The sequence below is a fragment of the Neopsephotus bourkii genome, unplaced genomic scaffold, assembly GCF_033783945.1.
Source record: "Neopsephotus bourkii isolate Nb327-2 ecotype Australia unplaced genomic scaffold, CSIRO-AGI_Nbou_v1 NB_1120, whole genome shotgun sequence".
NCBI lineage: Eukaryota > Metazoa > Chordata > Aves > Psittaciformes > Psittacidae > Neopsephotus > Neopsephotus bourkii.
Window position 1 is genome coordinate 520,595 of NW_026901606.1, and position 19,134 is coordinate 539,728.

Sequence of the window (19,134 nt, forward strand, 5' to 3'; positions counted from 1 at the left end):
TGTCCTGTCCTGTGGCAGGAAGCAGAACCCTTCCATGTTGAAGGGAGACACTGTCAGGTGTGTTAGCTCCTGAAACCTTCCATCTGGTTGCCGTCATTGAGAGAGCCCTCTAAATACTGCTGCTGTCCATCCATCCTTCTTGAGGTGCTTTCAGCATGAACAGAGGGGAACATGCCTTCACCAGTTGTGGCAGGAGGTCTTCTGTGTAGAATCAAAAGGAAATAATTTTATTTCAACCAGTTTTAGGATTCCTTTTGAACACTTCTTTTATTTAAGCAGAATTGTTTCATCACAGGTGAGGATGTAATTTTGACAGGATGCCAGTTCCTCATAGCTAACATTGCAGCTTCTTTAGGAATGAAAGTATTTGTCCCATAGCTTCTGCAAGTTCATTAATAGTGATGATTCTGAAGCTTGTCCTCTGGTCACTCACCCAGCTAAAAGCCAGACAGCTCATTTCCCAGGTAAATGACTGTTGGTGCTCCAATTGTCTGTTTTGACTTAGGTTCTGGCTTTGCACTGACTTTCACACCAGCCATAGACCCATTTTTAAGCAGCCTTGTTAATGTGTGGTACTAGAACAGGAATCTGGAGGTTTGGAATTCAGTTGAGGCTCTTTTTCTTGTTGCCTGTACAATGAGGGATTTCAGTGCTTGGTCAAAGCTGCGTAACTCCACTTTCTGAAGGTTAGCAGCCCAAATCCTCACATCTTCTGAATTAACTTGTCCTCTCAGGTGACTGAGGTAAAAAATCCAATGCAGCTGCCCTTTGTAAAGAGAGAAGCTTGAGAAAATGCGAGTAGCAGCAGGTAGTTGAATGCCACATTTTTATACCTTCAGTATACAGGCTACTTAAATGTAAGGCTGTCGTTGGTCACACTCATCTGCCAGCAGCCCTGCCGGGCTTACCCAGCTGCAGTGACATCCAGAGATGAGGAGGAATATACTTGCAGTAGGGAGCTGTGGGTGAATGCTTCAGGCTGAAGATCAATGACCAGTGACTGCCTGCTGGTGCCCCATTTGATGAGCCATGCTGGCCTTCACTGTCACCAGTGCTGCAGCTGTACTGCTTGTACAGAAGATGGTTACATAGTGTGTGAGGTGTCTGCACTGGGTTTTAGCTTCCCAGGGCCTGCTCTCTGTGTCAGATCTCAAGAAGCCTCATCTGCACACAGGCTACAAGAGAGAACCAGCTTTATTCGCACCAATTGCCAAACTGCAGCAGGAGTAAGCACTTAAGTATCTCCAAAACCCAGAGATAATCCAGACAAGGGGAAGGGATGGAAAGCAGGAACAAAACCAACCCTTCAGTATTAGTCACTTGTAAGTGAAGATGATTTCAAGCAGGCCATACACAAAGGGGAGCATGAGGGAAGGCGGCTGGTTTACAAGGGGTGCCTTTTTCCTGTGCATGAAAGGAAGCATTCAATTGCCTTGTGGTGAAAAGCTTTTGGCTCTTGCCTGGGGTGGAGCAGGCTGTGGAGGCACCCACAGCCAGGCGCCCGGGACTTGCTGTGCACAAGTGCAGAATGATAAGACACCTCCTGAATGCAGGAGTCCTGGGCCCTGCCAAGAGCCCATGTGAACTTCAGAGTGCATCTGCATCCCGCAGGGCGTGGGGAGGCTTTGTCCTGTCAGCCTCAGAGGGAGTCCAGATGGGAGTGAGGATTGAGCACAACCAGGACTGATGTCTGAGTGTTACCTCTATGTTTGGGGTCTGAGAAGGGGTGGTGCTCCCAGACCCGAACCTAGCCATATTAGTGGCTTGTCCCTGCTAAACCTGACAGCATGTGTATTAAGTTATTGCTCTCATTTGCTGCTGGAGGAGCCTCTATTGCCTGTGTAGAGGACTTCCCTATAGCTGGGTACGAAATGCCTCCTCTTCCCATAGGGTTATCCAAGCTGCCCCATGGATGTCTTGTGGGAATATTTGCAGACTGCAGCCATATTTCCTAATCAAGCTGTTACGTATCCACCCAGTACACATTGCCTCCTGTAAGGTGGCTGTGGGAGGCAGGCATTGCTTGGTGCAGAGGAGTTTGGCGAATACTGGTTGGACTGACAAGGGCTGTTGTTGTTTTTTTCCCCTCAGAATACTCTCTTACAACAACCTAACCAGGCTGGATGAGGGAAGCTTGGCAGACCTTGGAGGACTGCACGTGCTACGACTGAGCCACAATTCCATCAATCACATTGCTGAAGGTGCTTTCAAGGGACTCAAAAACCTGCGTGTCCTGTAAGTCGCTCTGTCAGCTAACACGTACCTTCCCTCCACAGTTCATGTTGTGCCAAACTGTTCTGGTTTGCAGTTGCTTTGGGTGCCTGTGAGACGGAATCTAGCCCAACTGAGCAAAACCCCCTGAGATTTCAGACCTTCAGCTGGCAGTGGCATTTCTCTTGCTATTTAATTGAACTTCATCAAATTCATAGAAATGGACCATTTCTATAGTCCATTTTTATGGTTGGGTCATTCTGTGCTCAGGAGGAATAGGGAATGATTCCTACCACTGACAGAGCAGTCTTTTCAACCAAGGGAGCAAGAAGCTGTTGCAGGTACCATGAGAGTAGTCTTTCTGTCTTTCTTTCTCTTTGGTGCAGAATTGGGCTCACTTGGGTCATGAAATGTTCTGTGGATCTGATTTTCATGGTAACCCCTGAACAACAAAAAAAGGTAGTTGCCATGGTATCAGAAGAAAAGTTTCGTGTGCCCTAATACTGAATTGCCGAATGATCCATCCAGCAGTGGCTATGGCCATTGCCTAGAGACTTTTAAAGTCACTGACACAAAGTAATACTTGGAAAGGAGCTTGCTAGTCTGGATACCAGCTTCTAAGATACTCGGGCTAGTAGAGACCATTAGATCAATCTGACCTCCTCTGGGATGGCAGCTGTAGAACTGTACTATTACACACTGTTAAACCCAACAGGAGATTGAAGAACATCTGGGCTTGCCTTAGAAACATCAGAAGATGGGGAGTCCGATTCTAATAATTGTCCATTCCTGCAGCTGTGTTGCCTCATTCCCCCTTATTTGTAGCTGCTGTCCTGCAGGGGCTGTGAGCTCAGCACCTTCAACTGGCACACCTCAAAGTTCTCACAGTCTGTGTCACAGCACCATCCGCGCTCCCAGGCTGGTTGAGTTCAGCCTGATTCAATTCTTTCTTCAAAAGAGAAAAGAAACCCCAATACTTCTGTTCCTTTTCAGAAGCCCATTGTGGCCTGAGTGATTAAAAGGAAATGGGAACAGAGAGGTCTCCCCTCTTTGCAGTACATTTTGCATCTTACACTTTCCTTTATTGAAGTTCACAGTGAAGGAAGTGACTGGAAAGTGAGTTTGGGTTTTGTTTGCTTTTTATTCCCCCCCTTTTCTTAAACTGAAGCCAAAGCCTTTCAGGCACTGGGCATTCAGAAAGGGAGCTCTCTGAGGCAGCTGTCAAGACCGGAACTAAAGGTTTCCAAAGAAAAATGGAGGGGAAGGGGAGCTGGTAGTTCTCTTTGCTCTGCAGTGAATGTGGAGACTCTTTCATGTCTAGGGCAGAGGGGGGAGGCGGAGAGGAGGGGAGTGTGTGAGCGAGCTCTAATTTAATAAAGAGAAAGGCCTATTGGGTCCTGCACCTGGTGAAAAAGACCCGAGCACGCTTTAATTATGGGCTATTGTTGGGGAGCCTTTGGTGGGTGTGAAACTGCTGAAATGTGGAGCTATTCAAATAGAGGTCAGGCCCAGAGACCTCACAGCACAATGATTAACAAGGCTGCGAGCATTCAAGCTCAGCCAGCCAGAAAGAATAGGAAATTGGCAACAGGGGCTGGGAGAGGAGTTTGAATACAAAGAGAACCAGGCCAAAATACCCCTCTCTTTTTTCTCTTCTCTCTATTTTCACTCATTTGTTAAAAAGGTTTTTATTCCTCCTTTCGAGCACTAAACCTTTGAGTTGCCTCTGGATGAACAAGCAGTCCCATTTTCTTTTCCTTTCTCAAGAAAAGACAATGTGTGGCAGTCAATTAATAAAAGTGTGTGTCAGGGAGCTTCTACAGCTTGTTCCCACTTGTCTGCTTCTGCCATGGGAAAGGGTTTGTTGGCCCAAAGACCAGTAGCCCGTGGTGGAACTGAAGAGGAGAAAAGTCTGAGAAGGGATTTGCCCCTGTAAACCAAACAGAACAGTCATTGGCTTGACAACCACAGGGGTGATGCAGAAACTTAGCTCCAGGAAGATGCTTTTGCTCCTGCCCCGCTCAGATGGTGCTGAAAATGTCAACACATCAAACAGTCTCTCCTGGACTTGTCTCTTAGGCCACCACAGCATTATGTGCACCCATACCCCATGGGGATGTTGAGTTTTATCCATTCCTTTGGCATAGATCACCCTGACATCCACAATGAGACCAGGCTTCCCCAGGGACATGAGAGTCAGTTCTCATGCTGAAGCCAGCTGAGATGCAGGAATTGTGGCTTTTGGCCTTCTCCTTTCACATCTTTAGTTCTCACAGCAAAGCTGGGAAACAAGCACAGTCTGCAGTAGCTTAGGTACCGAGAGCAGGAATCTGAGCCCCATCTCTGCCAGTGCTGCAACTGGGGGAGTTCTTCCTTTTCTATTCTCTTGTGGGTTACTGTGTATTGGTGCTGCACAGCCCAGAAGCTGCTCTGTGATGCCCATGCCATGGTGCAAAACGCAGGGGGTTTGTTTCTTCTTTTTTGATCTTCTTATTTTAAACTGGAAACATTCTGATAATGATCTTCAAAAGGTGCAAAAGGAGTAGCTGAGGGTTCACGGGGTTATCTGGGTGGTGAAGTTTACTTTTATTGTGGGGTTTTGCTGGGTTTTCAATCCCAGTGATGTAACAAAACCAACAAAGCCTATTTATTTTTTCTTCCTTTCTTTGTACTTCTCACTAGAAATGATGAATTTCTGTCTGTGTTGCTGGGTGTTCATTGCTTGCTGGAATTAAAGCTGGGAGGGAAGGATTTTTAGACTGTTTAAACAGCTTTTGTGGATCTCTGTGTTTGTTCTGGGTGCTTGTTTTTCTTCAGACCTCTTTGACTCGTGTAATTGATGGTCAATTTGAAAGCCAAAAGAAGCTCATTCTGAAAAAGGAATTTTTACTCTTTCTTTTTTGTTTAAAGTGGTTATACAGAGAGTTAGATTCCTGGGAGGGGGGTGATGGTGCTTTCCCTTGTTGAGCTTTCAAGTTCATAGCCAGAAAAAAATGCATCTTCATATAGAAAATACACCAAATCATCTTCCTCTATAGACCAACACCTTGGAATAGCCAAAATTATCTCAATTCATGATAGTAATGTTTAAATACAGCTGTTTCATTTAGTTTTGGGGACTTTGTATATTCTTTCCTCCTTCTGTTTGAATAAGAAAAGGACTGAACCCTACTTGTTAAAAAGCAGCTATGTGCCACTGCTGCTGTCTCAGAAACAGGGTTTTAGCTAGGAAAAAGCCAAAACTCTCTTTGGAATGCACCATCTCAGCATGGGTCAGTGCAGGACAAGTGGTTAGTGCTGCTTTGCTGCAGGACTCTGCTTTTTGTGGTAACTGACAGGAGGAAAAGGGAATCTCTTTGTTGCAGCATTCTCAATCTTTCTTCCATTTGTTTTAACTGGTGAGCCTAGGACTGAGACATTGATGATGAGCTCTCTCTTGTCCTCTCCCCAGGGAACTGGACCACAATGACATCTCGGGCACAATAGAAGATACCAATGGAGCCTTTACAGGCCTAGAAAACCTGAGCAAGCTGTGAGTATCCCTGGGTTTGAAGCTGTGCAAAGCAGTTGTGTTGTGTGTGGGCCTCTCCCCTCCGATGCAGCCCTCATCCCTTTGGAACAAGATAAAACCCATCAGAAAATCCGAGCTGTAGTAGTTTTGCAGGCTTGCTGCAAGAGTGCAGTTGTGGTTATCAAGCACTTGTGTTTCTAACCAGATACAAAGCCGTTATAGTCCTTTTAAAGCAGTGAACAGCCAGTGCCACATACTGTAGTTCAGAGACACAGGAGAGAGAATCTTAAGTTGTTTTCATCTGTCAGATTCAGCACAACTGTTCTTTCTAAAACTAAACAGCAACAGAAAAGACCCCTCGCAGTCTTCAGCGAAGCACTGATTGATGCAGCAAGTAACAATAAACAGAAGAGAAAAATCACCCCACTTCCTGTTACAACAGAGGATTGAAACAGGATTCTTTTCTGTGGGATACTCTGAGAGTGATCTTTTGGGCTTGCTTCCATGTGCAGCGACAATAAAAGGCACCATGGGGCACAGGCTCTTATAGAGATAAAAAGAAACCTAAGGCAAGCATGCGCCTTGCAAATGTTTATAGCTCGCTTGGCTTTCGCAAGTATTTTCACATTGCTCTGTACTTGTTCATGTTCTATTTGAAATCAGCTCTATAAATCAGCCCTGCCAGAGAAGTCTCTGATGGCTTGTGACAAATCAAGAGTCTCTAATCATTACCTCTTGCTTTTGTTTAAGTTCTCAGCACCCCCCTATCACACTGTCTCTGATGCTGAGATGGCACAGCCAGAGGTGCAGTAAAAGTACCTCGATGGATAGCAGATGGCTAGAATGAATCCTGGCGGGCGGTATATTGTCATGCTCTCATTAGAGACTCCTGGGGGAGTGGGAAGAGCCAGGGCAGGATTCGTGGGGAATTTGGAGTCACAGACATAGCTGGCATTTGATCATTGCTAAGGGGAGTGCCTGGATCCAAGGAGAGGGGAGCTAAGTTGTAGCTGCAAGTGAGGCAGAAGGCAGAGGACTTTGGGCATGGAGAGTCAGGCAAGGAAGTAAAAGAATTGTGGGAGAACAAGAGGCCGGTAGGAATTTCTGTGCACGTGGAGTTGGGAAATCTTCCCACGAGTTGCTGGAAAAAAGGCAGAGGAGCAGATGTGTTGGGTAGGAGAGTCCTTGGCTGCTGTTGCTGAAGTTTCTGGTTTGAAGAAGGCAGTGAAGCCATGTGAGCAGCTAGACGGGTAGTGAGAGCACAGGCTCCCAGAGGGATTTGCAGGCTATAAGATTGTGAGCCTGTAGTGCTGATTTGGCAAGGAAAGAAGGTAGAGGAAAGGAGCAGATAGACAGAGCTCTCCTGGTGGGACATGCACTGTAGGGCATCCCTTCAACGTGGCCACTGACATGGGAGCAAAAGTGGCGATCCCAAGTCACTGAGATGTGTTAGAAATGCTCGTGCAGATAATAGGGGAGAGGTGAAAAAGCCAGAGGAGAGAGCACTGGGGGAAAGAGTTCAGCAAAAGGATTGACTCAGCAACCACGAGCAATGAGCACAGATGAGCTGTGGTGGGGGTCAGGCAGGGGCCAGGAGGTACTGCAAGGAGCGGGAGGAGGAAGGAGAGGAGCAGGGGCAGCCATGGGGTTGTGCAGGTTGTGTGCTTGGAGCTCTGGGCAGAAGCTGGAGCTCCCCTGTGAAATGGCTGTGGCCTGATATGATGTTTGTCATCTAGAACAAGGGACGGCTCCAGAGAGGTCACGTTTTGTCTGCTGCTAGCAAAGGATGCACTAAGGGCTTGCTCAAGTCTAAAGAAGTTGGGTTTGCGTCTTTATTCATGTTTCCTCTGTCCTTCGTTGCACATACATGTTCAGTCAGTCCTGAGTCTGCCTGGGCACAGGGAAGGACATCGTTTGTGGGGGGGATTGCAGCAGATTTCATAGCTTGGAAGAGTGTGTGGATCAGCCTGGTCTCGACCAGACAGCAGTGAATCATAGAATAGTTAGGGCTGGAAAGGACCTTAAGATCATTTAGTTGGTTTGATTATCTAACAGAGCAAACCTGCTGTGGGCCAGACAGGGTGCTGGGATCGTTCATTATCAGCCAGAGTGTAAGCCTAGAAAAACCCTTAGAATATGAGAATAATTCATTGTATTTCTTGAGGTGTTTTGGGGACACTTGAGTTCTGGGGGCACTTGAGAGTGGTCACTTTTAAAGGGATCTGCTTAGGTCTGTTTTAGCTCATCTGCATGTAAATCCCAAACTCTTAAGGCTGAAGTGAGTGTCCTTGCTGGTAAATACCAGCCTTTACAGCAAACATTTCACTGTGTGATTTAGGGCCCCTGTTTAAACTGTCAGCCACCTTTAGCATTAGCATTAGCATAGAGAAAATAAATGGGCACTTCAGAGGAGACCTTCCAATGAATTAATAATCACCTCAGCTCTGTGGAGATTGCCTTAAAAGCCGTTCCCCTTTGATGTGGCACAGATTAGCCTCTGAAAGGATTTAGTGCAGAGAGGGCTGTTGGCTGAAATGAAGGTGTTAAACTGAGAGGTGGGGAGGCCAATCACTTCAGCCTTCCCTGCATTATATATGAAGCTCCCCGGGATGGAGAGCACAGCTAAATTAAAATGTTGCTTCAAGAAAGAGGGAGTCGGGGGGCACTGAAGCAGAAAAAAGCAGCAGTGGAATCGCCAGGGAAGGACAGGTTCCCTAATGCTTCAAGCTGCTAAATGTAGCCGGTTTGTTGATAGCTTACTCAGTGCCTGAGCTCTTCCTGCAGGTGCAAAACTGGCTGGAGGAGAAAAGGCTGCTTTCTAATGAACTGCTGCGTGCCTAGTGTGTAATTACACTTCAGCAATCACCGGGAGAGCAGGCTTGTGCCCAGCTCTGCCCACAGCAGAGGAGCGTTCCTGGGCTGCAGCAGGCTAATTGTGGAGCTGCATACCACTGCCTTTGCATTCCAGCCTGCCACAGCCCTTTGAAGGGGGCCGCTGGGTTCAAACCATTCCAGAGTGGGAGAAGTGGTTAGTTGAAATTTGAAAGGTGTCATGATTTTAATAAGGTTGCTGGGGCATGGCTTTGTTAACAGTGTCTTATGTATTTCTCTGTACTCACCTTGTATACAAGTGGTGTATACGTTGTGTAGTCACATCCGCAGACATCCTGCTTATCTCTGCATGGATAAATGGACAGATATAATCGGTATCGCTGATATTCAAACTCAGGAACCCACCATAAACAAGAAATAGAAATCCCCAGTTACCAAACCCAAGCTCAGCATGACACCCTCATTTAGGAATGTGGCTCCAGAAATTAGTGTGTATGGATGCAGGCACCACCCAGCGTTGGCATATAGTAAATTATTTACTATATTAATCATTTTAATGGATATTTCAAAGCCTTCATTAATACAACATCCTTTTTAGCAAATGATGGTACACACATGATTGCACGCATCCTTTTGGTGCTTAGGGTATTTCGTCCAAACCAAAAAGCCACACACTCTGATGCAGTAAATAGGATTCTGCCTATAGGAGGGAGTTTGAAGTGTGTCTCACTATAGAGGCTGGGACATGGCTTTGGATGAAGTCAAAGCTTTTGGTAGTGTTTTGCTCTAGATGTACAACATTAGTGACTCTGGGGCTACAGACCTTTTGTGTGGAGCTGGGAGTTCTCTGTCTACTCAAACATTAGAGTGGTGGATCGTCTGATGATACCACCATCAGTGTGATTGGTTTTGTGAGGACCTACTCAGTCATAGTGATGCCCAGTGGCAGGCACCCAAATTCCCTCCAGAGGCAACAGGCTGCAAGGACAGACTGTGAAAGAGTCTCAGTCCTCACTGTCCTATGGTGTGATAAGACCTGGTTTTCCTTTCTGCCCATTGTGGCATCCACTGCTTCATCCACACAGAATTTGGGCTTTCCTGGTGCCACTGTAGAGACACCAAATCACCCTGACATTGGAAGGGTGCTTTGTGGAAAGCCCCAACAAGCTCCTGCAGATGTATTTGCTCATGTAACGGCTGCACATGCTTCATCTTGTATCCCAGCCAGCAGCATGAGGAGGGACCATCATAGTTTTAGAGCCTTTTAGGGTTGTGGATGTAGGTTGCACTCTATATTGAAGGAAAGCTCAAGGGGTAACGGGTTAAAACTTAAACAGGGGAAGTTTAGATTGGATATAAGGAAGAAATTCTTTACTGTAAGGGTGGTGAGGCACTGGAATGGGTTGCCCAGGGAGGTTGTGAATGCTCCATCCCTGGCAGTGTTCAAGGCCAGGTTGAACAGAGCCTTGGGTGACATGGTTTAGTGTGAGGTGTCCCTGCCCATGGCAGGGGGGTTGGAACTTGATGATCTTAAGGTCCTTTCCAACCCTAACTATTCTGTGATTGTATGTGCAGGTTTTAACCTGAGGTGTTAGCAGTGACTTGCACTGGACACCACGTGGACAAAGAAAAGATGCACCTGAAAGCTAAACCTTAGAGAAAAAGCATGTCCTGATTAATGACATTGGTTGATGTTTTATTAAAGCAGGTGAGGACACTGTCCATTTCGCATGGGCCCTGCCCTCGGCCAGTCACCACTGGTCAATATTTATAGAGAGCTGTTACTCTGCAGATAGCAGCTGGCCTGTGATGGTTCCAGCTGGCTCTTGCCTGCTGATAAGTCCCGCTCGTGCTGCTGCGTAGTGCTGTGCTGATTCAGAGGAATGCTCCCTGGTCACAGATGCAAGCAAGCACGCTGCACAGCTCTGTACAGTAACTTTTCTCTTCTTCTTTTCGGCTTCCACTTGGCTATTATTTATTTTATTATTGTATATATCATTGTATGTATTGTATTATCAGGTCAGATATAAGGAGGAAGTTCTTTACTGTGAGGGTGGTGAAGCACTGGACCAGGTTGCCCAAAGAAGCGGTGAATGCTCCATCCCTGGCAGTGTTCAAGGCCAGGTTGCACAGAGCCTTGGGCGCCATGGTCTAGTGTGAGGTGTCCCTGCCCATGGCAGTGGGTTGGATCTTGGTTATCTTAAGGTCCTTTCCAACCCAAGCCATTCTATGATTCTGTTACTCTGGTATTGTATTTATAATAAGCCAAGGCAGGAAGTCAGCAGTCACTTCAGTGAGCTGCTGTGTAAACATGCAGCCAGGAGCCAGCCCTCAGCCCTGGTGTATGATGTCCGTTCAGGCCAAGCAGCAGTGAATAAATTACCACTCTTTTACTATCTGGGAAGAAGTCAGAAATGAAAAGTGTTGCAGGGAGAGACCAAAATCTTGTTAAACTGTCACTGCACTTAATCCTGTCTGCAGCCAGACTCCAAAGAATATAGAGGGGACCTTCTGTTACTCAGCAAGCTGGTTTCCAAGCACTGGAGCAAACTGGCCTTTTTACATGATACGGCACATTCCCTTTTGTGCTGTCATCACTATTAAATTCAAATACAGATAAAAGGGTTTAATTTCAGGAGCGAGAAAGTGAGTGTACTCCAGCCCTCTTAATCCCCACACAGTTCAGATTTCCCAGGACTTACACTGAGCGCATATATCAGATAAAACCCCACTAATTGTGTCCCTTCTTTTTTTCTGCACCCCCCTCTCCCCATTTTCTTTCTGTTTATCTGGCACTGGATGTTTGGAAACTGCAGAACTCTGTTTGGAAACAAGATCAAGTCCGTGGCCAAGAAAGCGTTCTCAGGGTTGGAGGCCCTGGAGCACCTGTGAGTAACCCACCATGCTGCAGAGCTTGGGAAAGGGGGGTCTGCCAAAAGGAGCTGCTTGAGAGATCTGCTAGCAATTTAATAGTGTCTTTGTAAACTGAGAAGCCAGTCCATTTGTGGGGGCCACCTGCTTCCTTCTCATTATAAGTCCGCCTCAACTTTGGCCTTTTTTTGTGCCAGGAACAAAGTTACAGAACATATGGCAAATCTGCATGCTCTTAATTTTGTGATTTGTTCCTGGATAAATATCCCCCTGACTTGCGCATTGTAGGCTGTTAGCAGTGAAAATACTCAATTGCAGATGTAGCCCTCTTCTCCTCCCTTGCCCCGGCTCCCTCCTGACCCTAGGCTCTCTGGCAGTGACACATCTTGCACATGACTGCTTATGGTGCAGGCACCGAACGTTCCCATTCAGCACAACTGCATTACAGTGATTTGCAGGAAGTACATTTTGGCTACTGGGATGTCGTTTCTTTCCTGTGTCCCAAGGCTGATGACTCCAGCAGTAATTCAGGGATAATCTCCTTTCTGAATGGAGCCAAGTTAAAGTATATGTGATATTGCTCTAGATGTTTTATTGGCTGTTGATGGTATGAAATGTGATGACCATTGAGAGCATACTGAAGGGTTAGGGCTGCCTGGCTTGGGGGATACCTTCCCAGATAAAGGTTCCCTTACTTTAATACTCTACTGAGATTTTCTCTGCAAGCACTGCTTGTCTGTCCTGCACTTGAGCCCTTAATCTGATGCTGTCCTTTTTCAGAAGACAGGTGAGTTTTCCAGTCAGCAGTGGTTGTGAGGGAAGCCTTTAAGAACACCTTCTTTTGGAAACATTGCAGTGGTTTTCAGACACAGCAGAAATGTCACTTTCAAATAACTTTTCAGATGCCGTTTAGTGCAAGTATTTGCTTTCTTTATGTTTGCTGAAGGTCTAGCCTCGAATACGACATTCCTGACTATCTTTGGTTATCGAGGGGCCTGAGGAATTTCTGAGCTATGGAAGATGGAGGTAGCTGAGGCTGAGGAAGTGTAGTGAGAAGATGGGGTATGGAATGACTTAGTGATTCATTCCCATCATTTTTGTTGGTTGTCTATTGTTCAGCAATACTCAATATTGAAGTGTTTTGTGGAAAACCATTTCTATGAACTACAAGTGCATATGGCCTTAAGAGAGCTGCTAAATTACTTGGTGCTGGAGTCATTGCTTAAATCTGGAGAGCCTTTGCTACAAGCATAGCACCCCTTTTGTTCACATTGCCTTTGGTTGTGTTGTGCAGGAACCTCGGGGATAATGCCATCCGCTCCATTCAAGCAGATGCCTTTGCCAAGATGAAGAGCCTGCGGCAGCTGTGAGTAACTGCACTGTGCACACCATTAACGTGCAGGGATCCTTCTTGCCCTGGACGTGAGAAGTAGCACGTTGTTTCCAATGGGGAGTTAGCCACTTTGCAGGGTATTTTTACACATGAGTAGATAGATGTCACAGGAACATCTTGCATTTAATAGTGAGTGAAATTAGAGCATTGAACAGGTTCTTCCAGCACGTTTGCATCTGTGCAATTATTCATCTCCGCTCAGGAAGTCCGGCCCAGGTCCTGTTGGCCATCTCTCCTTCTCACACTGCCACTGATTTAGTTCCCAGTGGCCCCTCTGTTCCTTGCTGTACCTGTGTTTAGGGTTCGCAGACAGCACTGACGTTTCAGTGATAAGCACCATTTGAACTGGATGCAGTTGTCATCCAGCCTTCTGGTGTAAAAATACAGATGTGTTATCAGAGCTGCTGCTTGTGCTCCAGGCTGGGGCTCTGCACTGTTATCAGACACTGTTCCCTGTCTTGACTGGTTTCCTGTTCTCTTCTCCATAAATATTTAATCCATTGTCAGTGCATTGCTACACTCTGGAGTAGTGCAGTAGCTGTGGAACAAGAAATCACTGATTTAGTATTCGGGCAGGTTCAGATTCTTCTTCCTGATGTTGGAAATGGGAATCTGATGGTCGCTGTTAGCTGTGACATTTAATACCAGTGACTGGGGAATGAATAAGACAAACATTGCATGTCCAGTGTTTGCTTAACCACCTTATCTTTTGCAGTGGCTCTTGAAGCAAAATTGAGGTGAAAGATTAATCTTATTAGAGAAGAGCTTGTGGGATCTCACATATTGTGAAGGAGCCTTTATACCACGGAGAGGGTGTCAGATAGGGGCATATACATGCAGAATGCATTGTATGGTGTCTTAAATACTGAGGTCTCTCTGAGCTTTCGCAGCTATGAGCAGTGTTTATGCCATCATGTGTGTTAGGGGCTGTATGCCTTTGTAGACGAGCAAAGTGAACAACTTTGGAGAATCAGATCCCTGTGTTCCCTCATTCCCTCCCTCTCCAGTCCATTTCTTTCCTTTCCCCTTTCCTGGCTAGTTTCAGACTAAAGGATTTCCTGAGGTTATCAGGTAGATAAATTGGAGACTTGCATCTTCTTAACAATGCAGTGCTGGGATTCTGCTGTGCTCTTAATATCCTGCTGTGTTCAGTGTGACTGTTCAGTGACTAAGTTCTGAATTCAGTCCTCACCAAATATGCTCAAACCACAGAGGTGGAGAAGGAGCACGAGTGGTAATTAGGTACGAGAAGTGGGAGCAGTACTGTTGACTTGTGCCTCTGCTGCGTGTCTCCCTTGTAGATGACCTGCCTTGGTTTCTCTCACTTCAGCCAGGGCTGGCATCGCTCATCTCTTCCTGGGGATCACTCTGGAAATTGGTTAATAAATATAAGGCCCTAGGGAGTGTCACTGGAGAGCAGGAATGGGATGCTCCGTGCGGAGATGAAATGCTGTTTAAATGTGGTGTGCATTTAACATCATTAGTGCCTCGAGGACAACCCTCCAGTCCTTTTCTTCCTTCCACCCATGCTGGGAGGGGAGGGAGAAATGTGTCTAACACGAAAGGGCTGTGAGCTCTCTCCGTGCAGGACTCACAGCAGGCTTGTGTTGGTTCTGTTCCCCTGCAGCCACATAAACAGTGACAGCTTCCTCTGCGATTGCCAGCTGAAGTGGTTGCCCCAGTGGTTAGTGGAGAAGGAGCTGCAATCCTTTGTGGTGGCCACCTGCGCCCATCCCGAGTCACTGAAAAGCAAGAGCATTTTTGCCATCCTGCCAGAAAGTTTTGTGTGTGGTAAGTGCTGCCTCTGTGTTCTGAGGTTGTACCAGGGGTAGGACTCACTTGGGAAGCATTTTCTTTGCCTACTGGTGTGTTATTCCGGAGGGATTCTGTTTTGGTTTGTTATTCCTTGGGATCAAAGCAAGCCCAAGCCTACACTTTAGAAATTTGTCTTTGGCTACAATTTATTTCCCACCAAAACCACACAGCCCATTGCTTGCATCAGGGTATTCCTTACAGCGCTCCCAGAGTATTCAGTCAAAAGGGACTAATGCTTGTTCCAGTTCCAGATGGGGCTGCACAGAGATTTCCCTTGGTGTGATACTACCAGCCTGCAGCTGTAACCTTTGCACTCTGCAGTGTTCTGAGCTGCTTCTGTGGCTTTGTGTTCTACACTCATATTTTCTCCTTGTTGGAGATAACAAAGGGCTAGGAAAAGTGGAGGAGAATCTCTCCATCATAGCTCCTTTCTGGACCAGTAAAGCATTAACATGAACCTAAACCTAACAGCTGACATTATAATCTTTTCTCCTATGATTGGTTTTAATTCTAACCAGCACCTACTGCTGTTCTCCCACCCAAACACTGCAGTCGGCTCTGCACCTGAGCTGTGGTTCCAAAGCAGTTTTAGTTAATACCCAGCACACACAAACCTCTGCTACCTCTCTCATAAAGAAATGTAAGTGATCAGAGGAGGCCACAGTGCTGCTGCTCATGCATCCAGCTTTTGGGGAATATAAAGGCCAGGTTTGATGTGCCGTACCCTGTGCTGTGGAGCCAACCAGTGTGGATCCTGGGTGGAGCTGCACATGGCTGTTTGATGAAGGAAAACTGAGCCTTTGAAAACAGTGTTTAACCAAGTGGGATGCATGACTGGCATTGAACATGGAGCAGAACCTTTGTTCTAGGTGTTGTCCCATATCCCTCTTGATCCCAGAATGGCAGGGCTCTGCTTAGGTGGCCTCTGTCTGAGCGAGTCTGGGAGGCTTGTGGTGTTCATCTGGAAGAAGAGATTGTGAAGGCTCCATCGCCACAGCAACATCACAAAGCGAAGACAGCTTTGCTTCTCCAGCGCCTGCCAAGTCCTCCAGGCACTAGTACTCCTGCTTCCAGAGGCCTGGCTGCTTAATTAAGCTTTAGTCAAATATTAAATTACACCATTTGTAGAAATCTAATAAATGAATCTGCTTGGAACCTTGCTAAAACCAACAGTCTTCAGGGCAGAGACAGAGTGTGCAAAGCTTTCCACCCCAGATGGGTGACAGGCAAATACAGCTGCTTCTGCTTTGACAGTGTGTGCTGATTGGAATCACAGAGTCGTTTGGCTTGGAAGACACCTTTAAGATCATTGAGTCCAACCATTAACCCAGCACTGCCAAGTCCACCACTAACCGTGTCCCTAACTGCCACATCTGCCCGTCTTTTAAATACCCCTGGGGATGGTGACTGCACCATCAATGCTTGACGATGCTCTATTCTTTCAGATGACTTCCCCAAGCCACAGATCATCATCCAGCCTGAGACAACAGTGGCTGTCCTTGGGAAGGACATCCGATTCACTTGCTCGGCCGCCAGCAGTAGCAGCTCCCCCATGACGTTTGCATGGAAGAAAGACAACGAGAAGCTGCACAACGCTGAGATCGAGAACTTTGCCCACGTGCGGGCAAAGGATGGCGAGGTGATGGAGTACACCACCATCCTGCACCTCCGCCACGTCACCTTTGCCCACGAGGGGCGTTACCAGTGTATCATCACCAACCACTTTGGCTCTACCTACTCCAACAAGGCCCGACTCACTGTTAATGGTGAGTAGGAAGCTGCTTTCTCATTGCTTTCCTCAGCCTGAGCTGGTACAACTATCTCGCACCTACTTTTGGACTCCTGAGGGTCCATTCCTGATGGTGAGGAGCTCTTAACCCCTTCACACAGTTGCTTGCATCTCAGTGGATGCTGAGAAATGCCATGTGAGGAGGAGCAGATGCCAGGTTTGTGATGGCTGCCATCCAGCCAAGCACTTCAGCACATTCTTAATGGCTTTAACTGCTTCTCTTTGGCTGTTCTGGTAGAGTCTTTGCCTAATGAAATGGCAAAATGAAAATACAAAAGGGTACAAAAGGAAAATACAAAAGGATACAAAGAAGGGTACAAAGTGATTGAAAGTTCTTTATAGGAGAGATGATGGGGTTTCTTTCCAGGTTAATGGCAGAAGAAAATTAGCTTTGATCTCAGCTCTAATGACCCTGAGGGGGGTGGTGCTGGTGGTCTTGGGCACTGCAGACAGGTATGTGCTGTAGCCCCCAGCAGTTCAGATCTATCCTGTAAAACCGGCTCTTGCCTATTGGTAATTATCATGGCCAAGAAGGAAGACTGTTGCCCAGAGGCTGGCGTTTTCCCCATGGAATTGCTCATCCCTTTGTCCTGTGTCTCTCCATCAGTGCTGCCCTCATTTGTCAAAACTCCCCACGACATCACGAGCCGCACGGGGACCACGGCCCGGCTGGAGTGCGCGGCCGAAGGACACCCCACGCCGCAGATCGCCTGGCAGAAGGACGGGGGCACGGACTTCCCTGCGGCCCGCGAGCGCCGCATGCACGTCATGCCTGACGATGATGTCTTCTTCATCACGGATGTGAAGACAGAAGACATGGGTGTCTACAGCTGCACGGCACAGAACTCTGCGGGCTCTGTGCTTGCCAACGCCACCCTCACTGTACTGGGTCAGTTAGTGCTCCAGGAAACCAACTGGTTTGGAAGTGGGAACTGGAAGGGATTGATGTTCATCCTCTTCAGCAGTTGCAGATATAGCAAAGGGATAAAGAGGCAGTGCTCTGCATTGAATCGTGGAATGGTTTGGGTTGGAAAGGACCTTAAGATCATTCAGTTCCAACCCCCTGCCGTGGGCAGGGATGCCTAACACTAGACCGTGTTGCCCAAGGCTCTGTCCAGCCTGGCCTTGAACACTACTAAGGATGGGTAACCTGTTCCAATGCCTCACCAGCCTCACAGTAAAGAACTTCTTCCTTGTATCCAACCTTAACTTCCCCTGTTTAAGTTTGTCCTTGCTTTGTTATGTTGTAGTTAACTAATGAAAAATACCTAACCCCAACTGGTGATGGGAAGGCCTTGGTGGTGATTGTTAGATATGCTGTGGTTTACAGCTGCCGTGCTCCTGGGCACGTGGCTGCACACGTGTTGCTTTGTCTGCAGGAGCATCAGTTAGGTTAAGTACTGCTAGAAGAAACCTGTTGTTGCACTGTGCCCATGAATTAATGCCTGTGTTTATTCTCCTGCAGAGACACCATCTTTGATTCATCCACTGGAAGACCATGTGGTGTCTGTAGGTGAGACTGTGGCTCTTCAGTGCAAAGCCACAGGCAGCCCACCTCCCCGCATTACCTGGCTGAAAGGTGACCAGCCCTTGGTTGTGACAGAAAGGCATCACTTCACCTCTGGCAACCAGCTGCTGATTGTGAGGAATGTTGTCTTGGAAGATGCTGGGAAGTATACCTGTGAGATGTCCAACACACTGGGGACCGAGCGCGCTCACAGCCATGTGAGCATCCTACAGTCTCTGGGCTGTAGGAAGGACCGCACCACTGTGGGGATCATCACCATTGCCGTGGTGTGCAGCATCGTGCTGACATCTCTGGTGTGGGTTTGCATCATCTACCAAACCAGGAAGAAGAGTGAAGAATACAGTGTCACCAACACAGGTACCTCTCATTTCCTGTTAAGGCTTCCTCTGACCTTTTGTGCTGTCTGGCTTACCACTGAGGCTGGATCAGGTAGCTGTGCAATCACACTGGGAAAAAAGCTGGCTTATCTTGGTGGTTCTGTTGGCTCAGGAAGCTGGAACCAGCTTTCACTTGCTGTCGAAGCATGTTCAGAGCTGCATTTCTGCCCTTGGCTTGCTCTTCAGAAAGATCTGTTCCACTTGGCAGTGGTTTCAGCCATTGCTTTGCTACATTGATTTTTCCATGACCATAATTGATAACTCTTGAGACAGTCTGGATTATGTCCTTATGCTGGGAACCTGCCTGTCTTCTTGAGAATCTGTATTTTCAAAGACTTTGTATTCAAAACTTGAAGAAGACTTTGAAGCTGGAATCCCTTTCTCCATGCTGCCTGGAGGAGCTGTTGTAGCCCTGCTGATGAGAGGTATCCCTCTCGTTTTATTGCTTCCTCCTGATAATTCAGAGGGGATAATTTGGTGCTGACATAGGTGTTGCAGTGAGGATAAACTCTCCTGCCCTCAATGGGAGGCAGCCTCTGAACAGAAGTATGGAAGAACCATAATTCCTGAAAATCTAGAGCTTCATGCCTGGCATCATTGAGTTTCACTTGGGAAACTGAAATTGCCTAATGTAAAATGGAGAAAGCAAGGATAGCCAAGGGGCTCAGCCTTACTTGCCTGCTTAAGTGAATCAAAGTGTTCTCCACAAGTCTTTTACCCATGACTTTGGGAAACAGAGGGCTTGAGTTGCACAAGGTACTCTGAATTTGAAGGTAAAAAGGAAGGATTTACTTGTTCTGAAGAGAC

At 47.0% G+C, this 19,134-nt stretch overlaps 1 protein-coding gene across 4 annotated transcripts in view; it reads left to right on the plus strand.

The window, feature by feature from the left end:
- The window catches only part of LRIG1 (leucine rich repeats and immunoglobulin like domains 1), a 90,724-nt gene that overhangs the window by 65,978 nt on the left and 5,612 nt on the right, over positions 1–19,134 (plus strand). For all 4 annotated transcript variants that reach the window (XR_009726810.1, XM_061362305.1, XM_061362306.1 and 1 more), the window contains exons 8-15: positions 2,092–2,235; positions 5,663–5,743; positions 11,371–11,442; positions 12,720–12,791; positions 14,446–14,609; positions 16,079–16,399; positions 17,030–17,311; positions 17,888–18,307. Coding sequence is in view for 3 of the 4 variants with exons in the window: in XM_061362305.1 (XP_061218289.1) it covers positions 2,092–2,235; positions 5,663–5,743; positions 11,371–11,442; positions 12,720–12,791; positions 14,446–14,609; positions 16,079–16,399; positions 17,030–17,311; positions 17,888–18,307 (1,556 nt within the window). In the remaining variant the exon portion in view is untranslated. The remainder of the gene's footprint in view (positions 1–2,091; positions 2,236–5,662; positions 5,744–11,370; positions 11,443–12,719; positions 12,792–14,445; positions 14,610–16,078; positions 16,400–17,029; positions 17,312–17,887; positions 18,308–19,134) is intronic.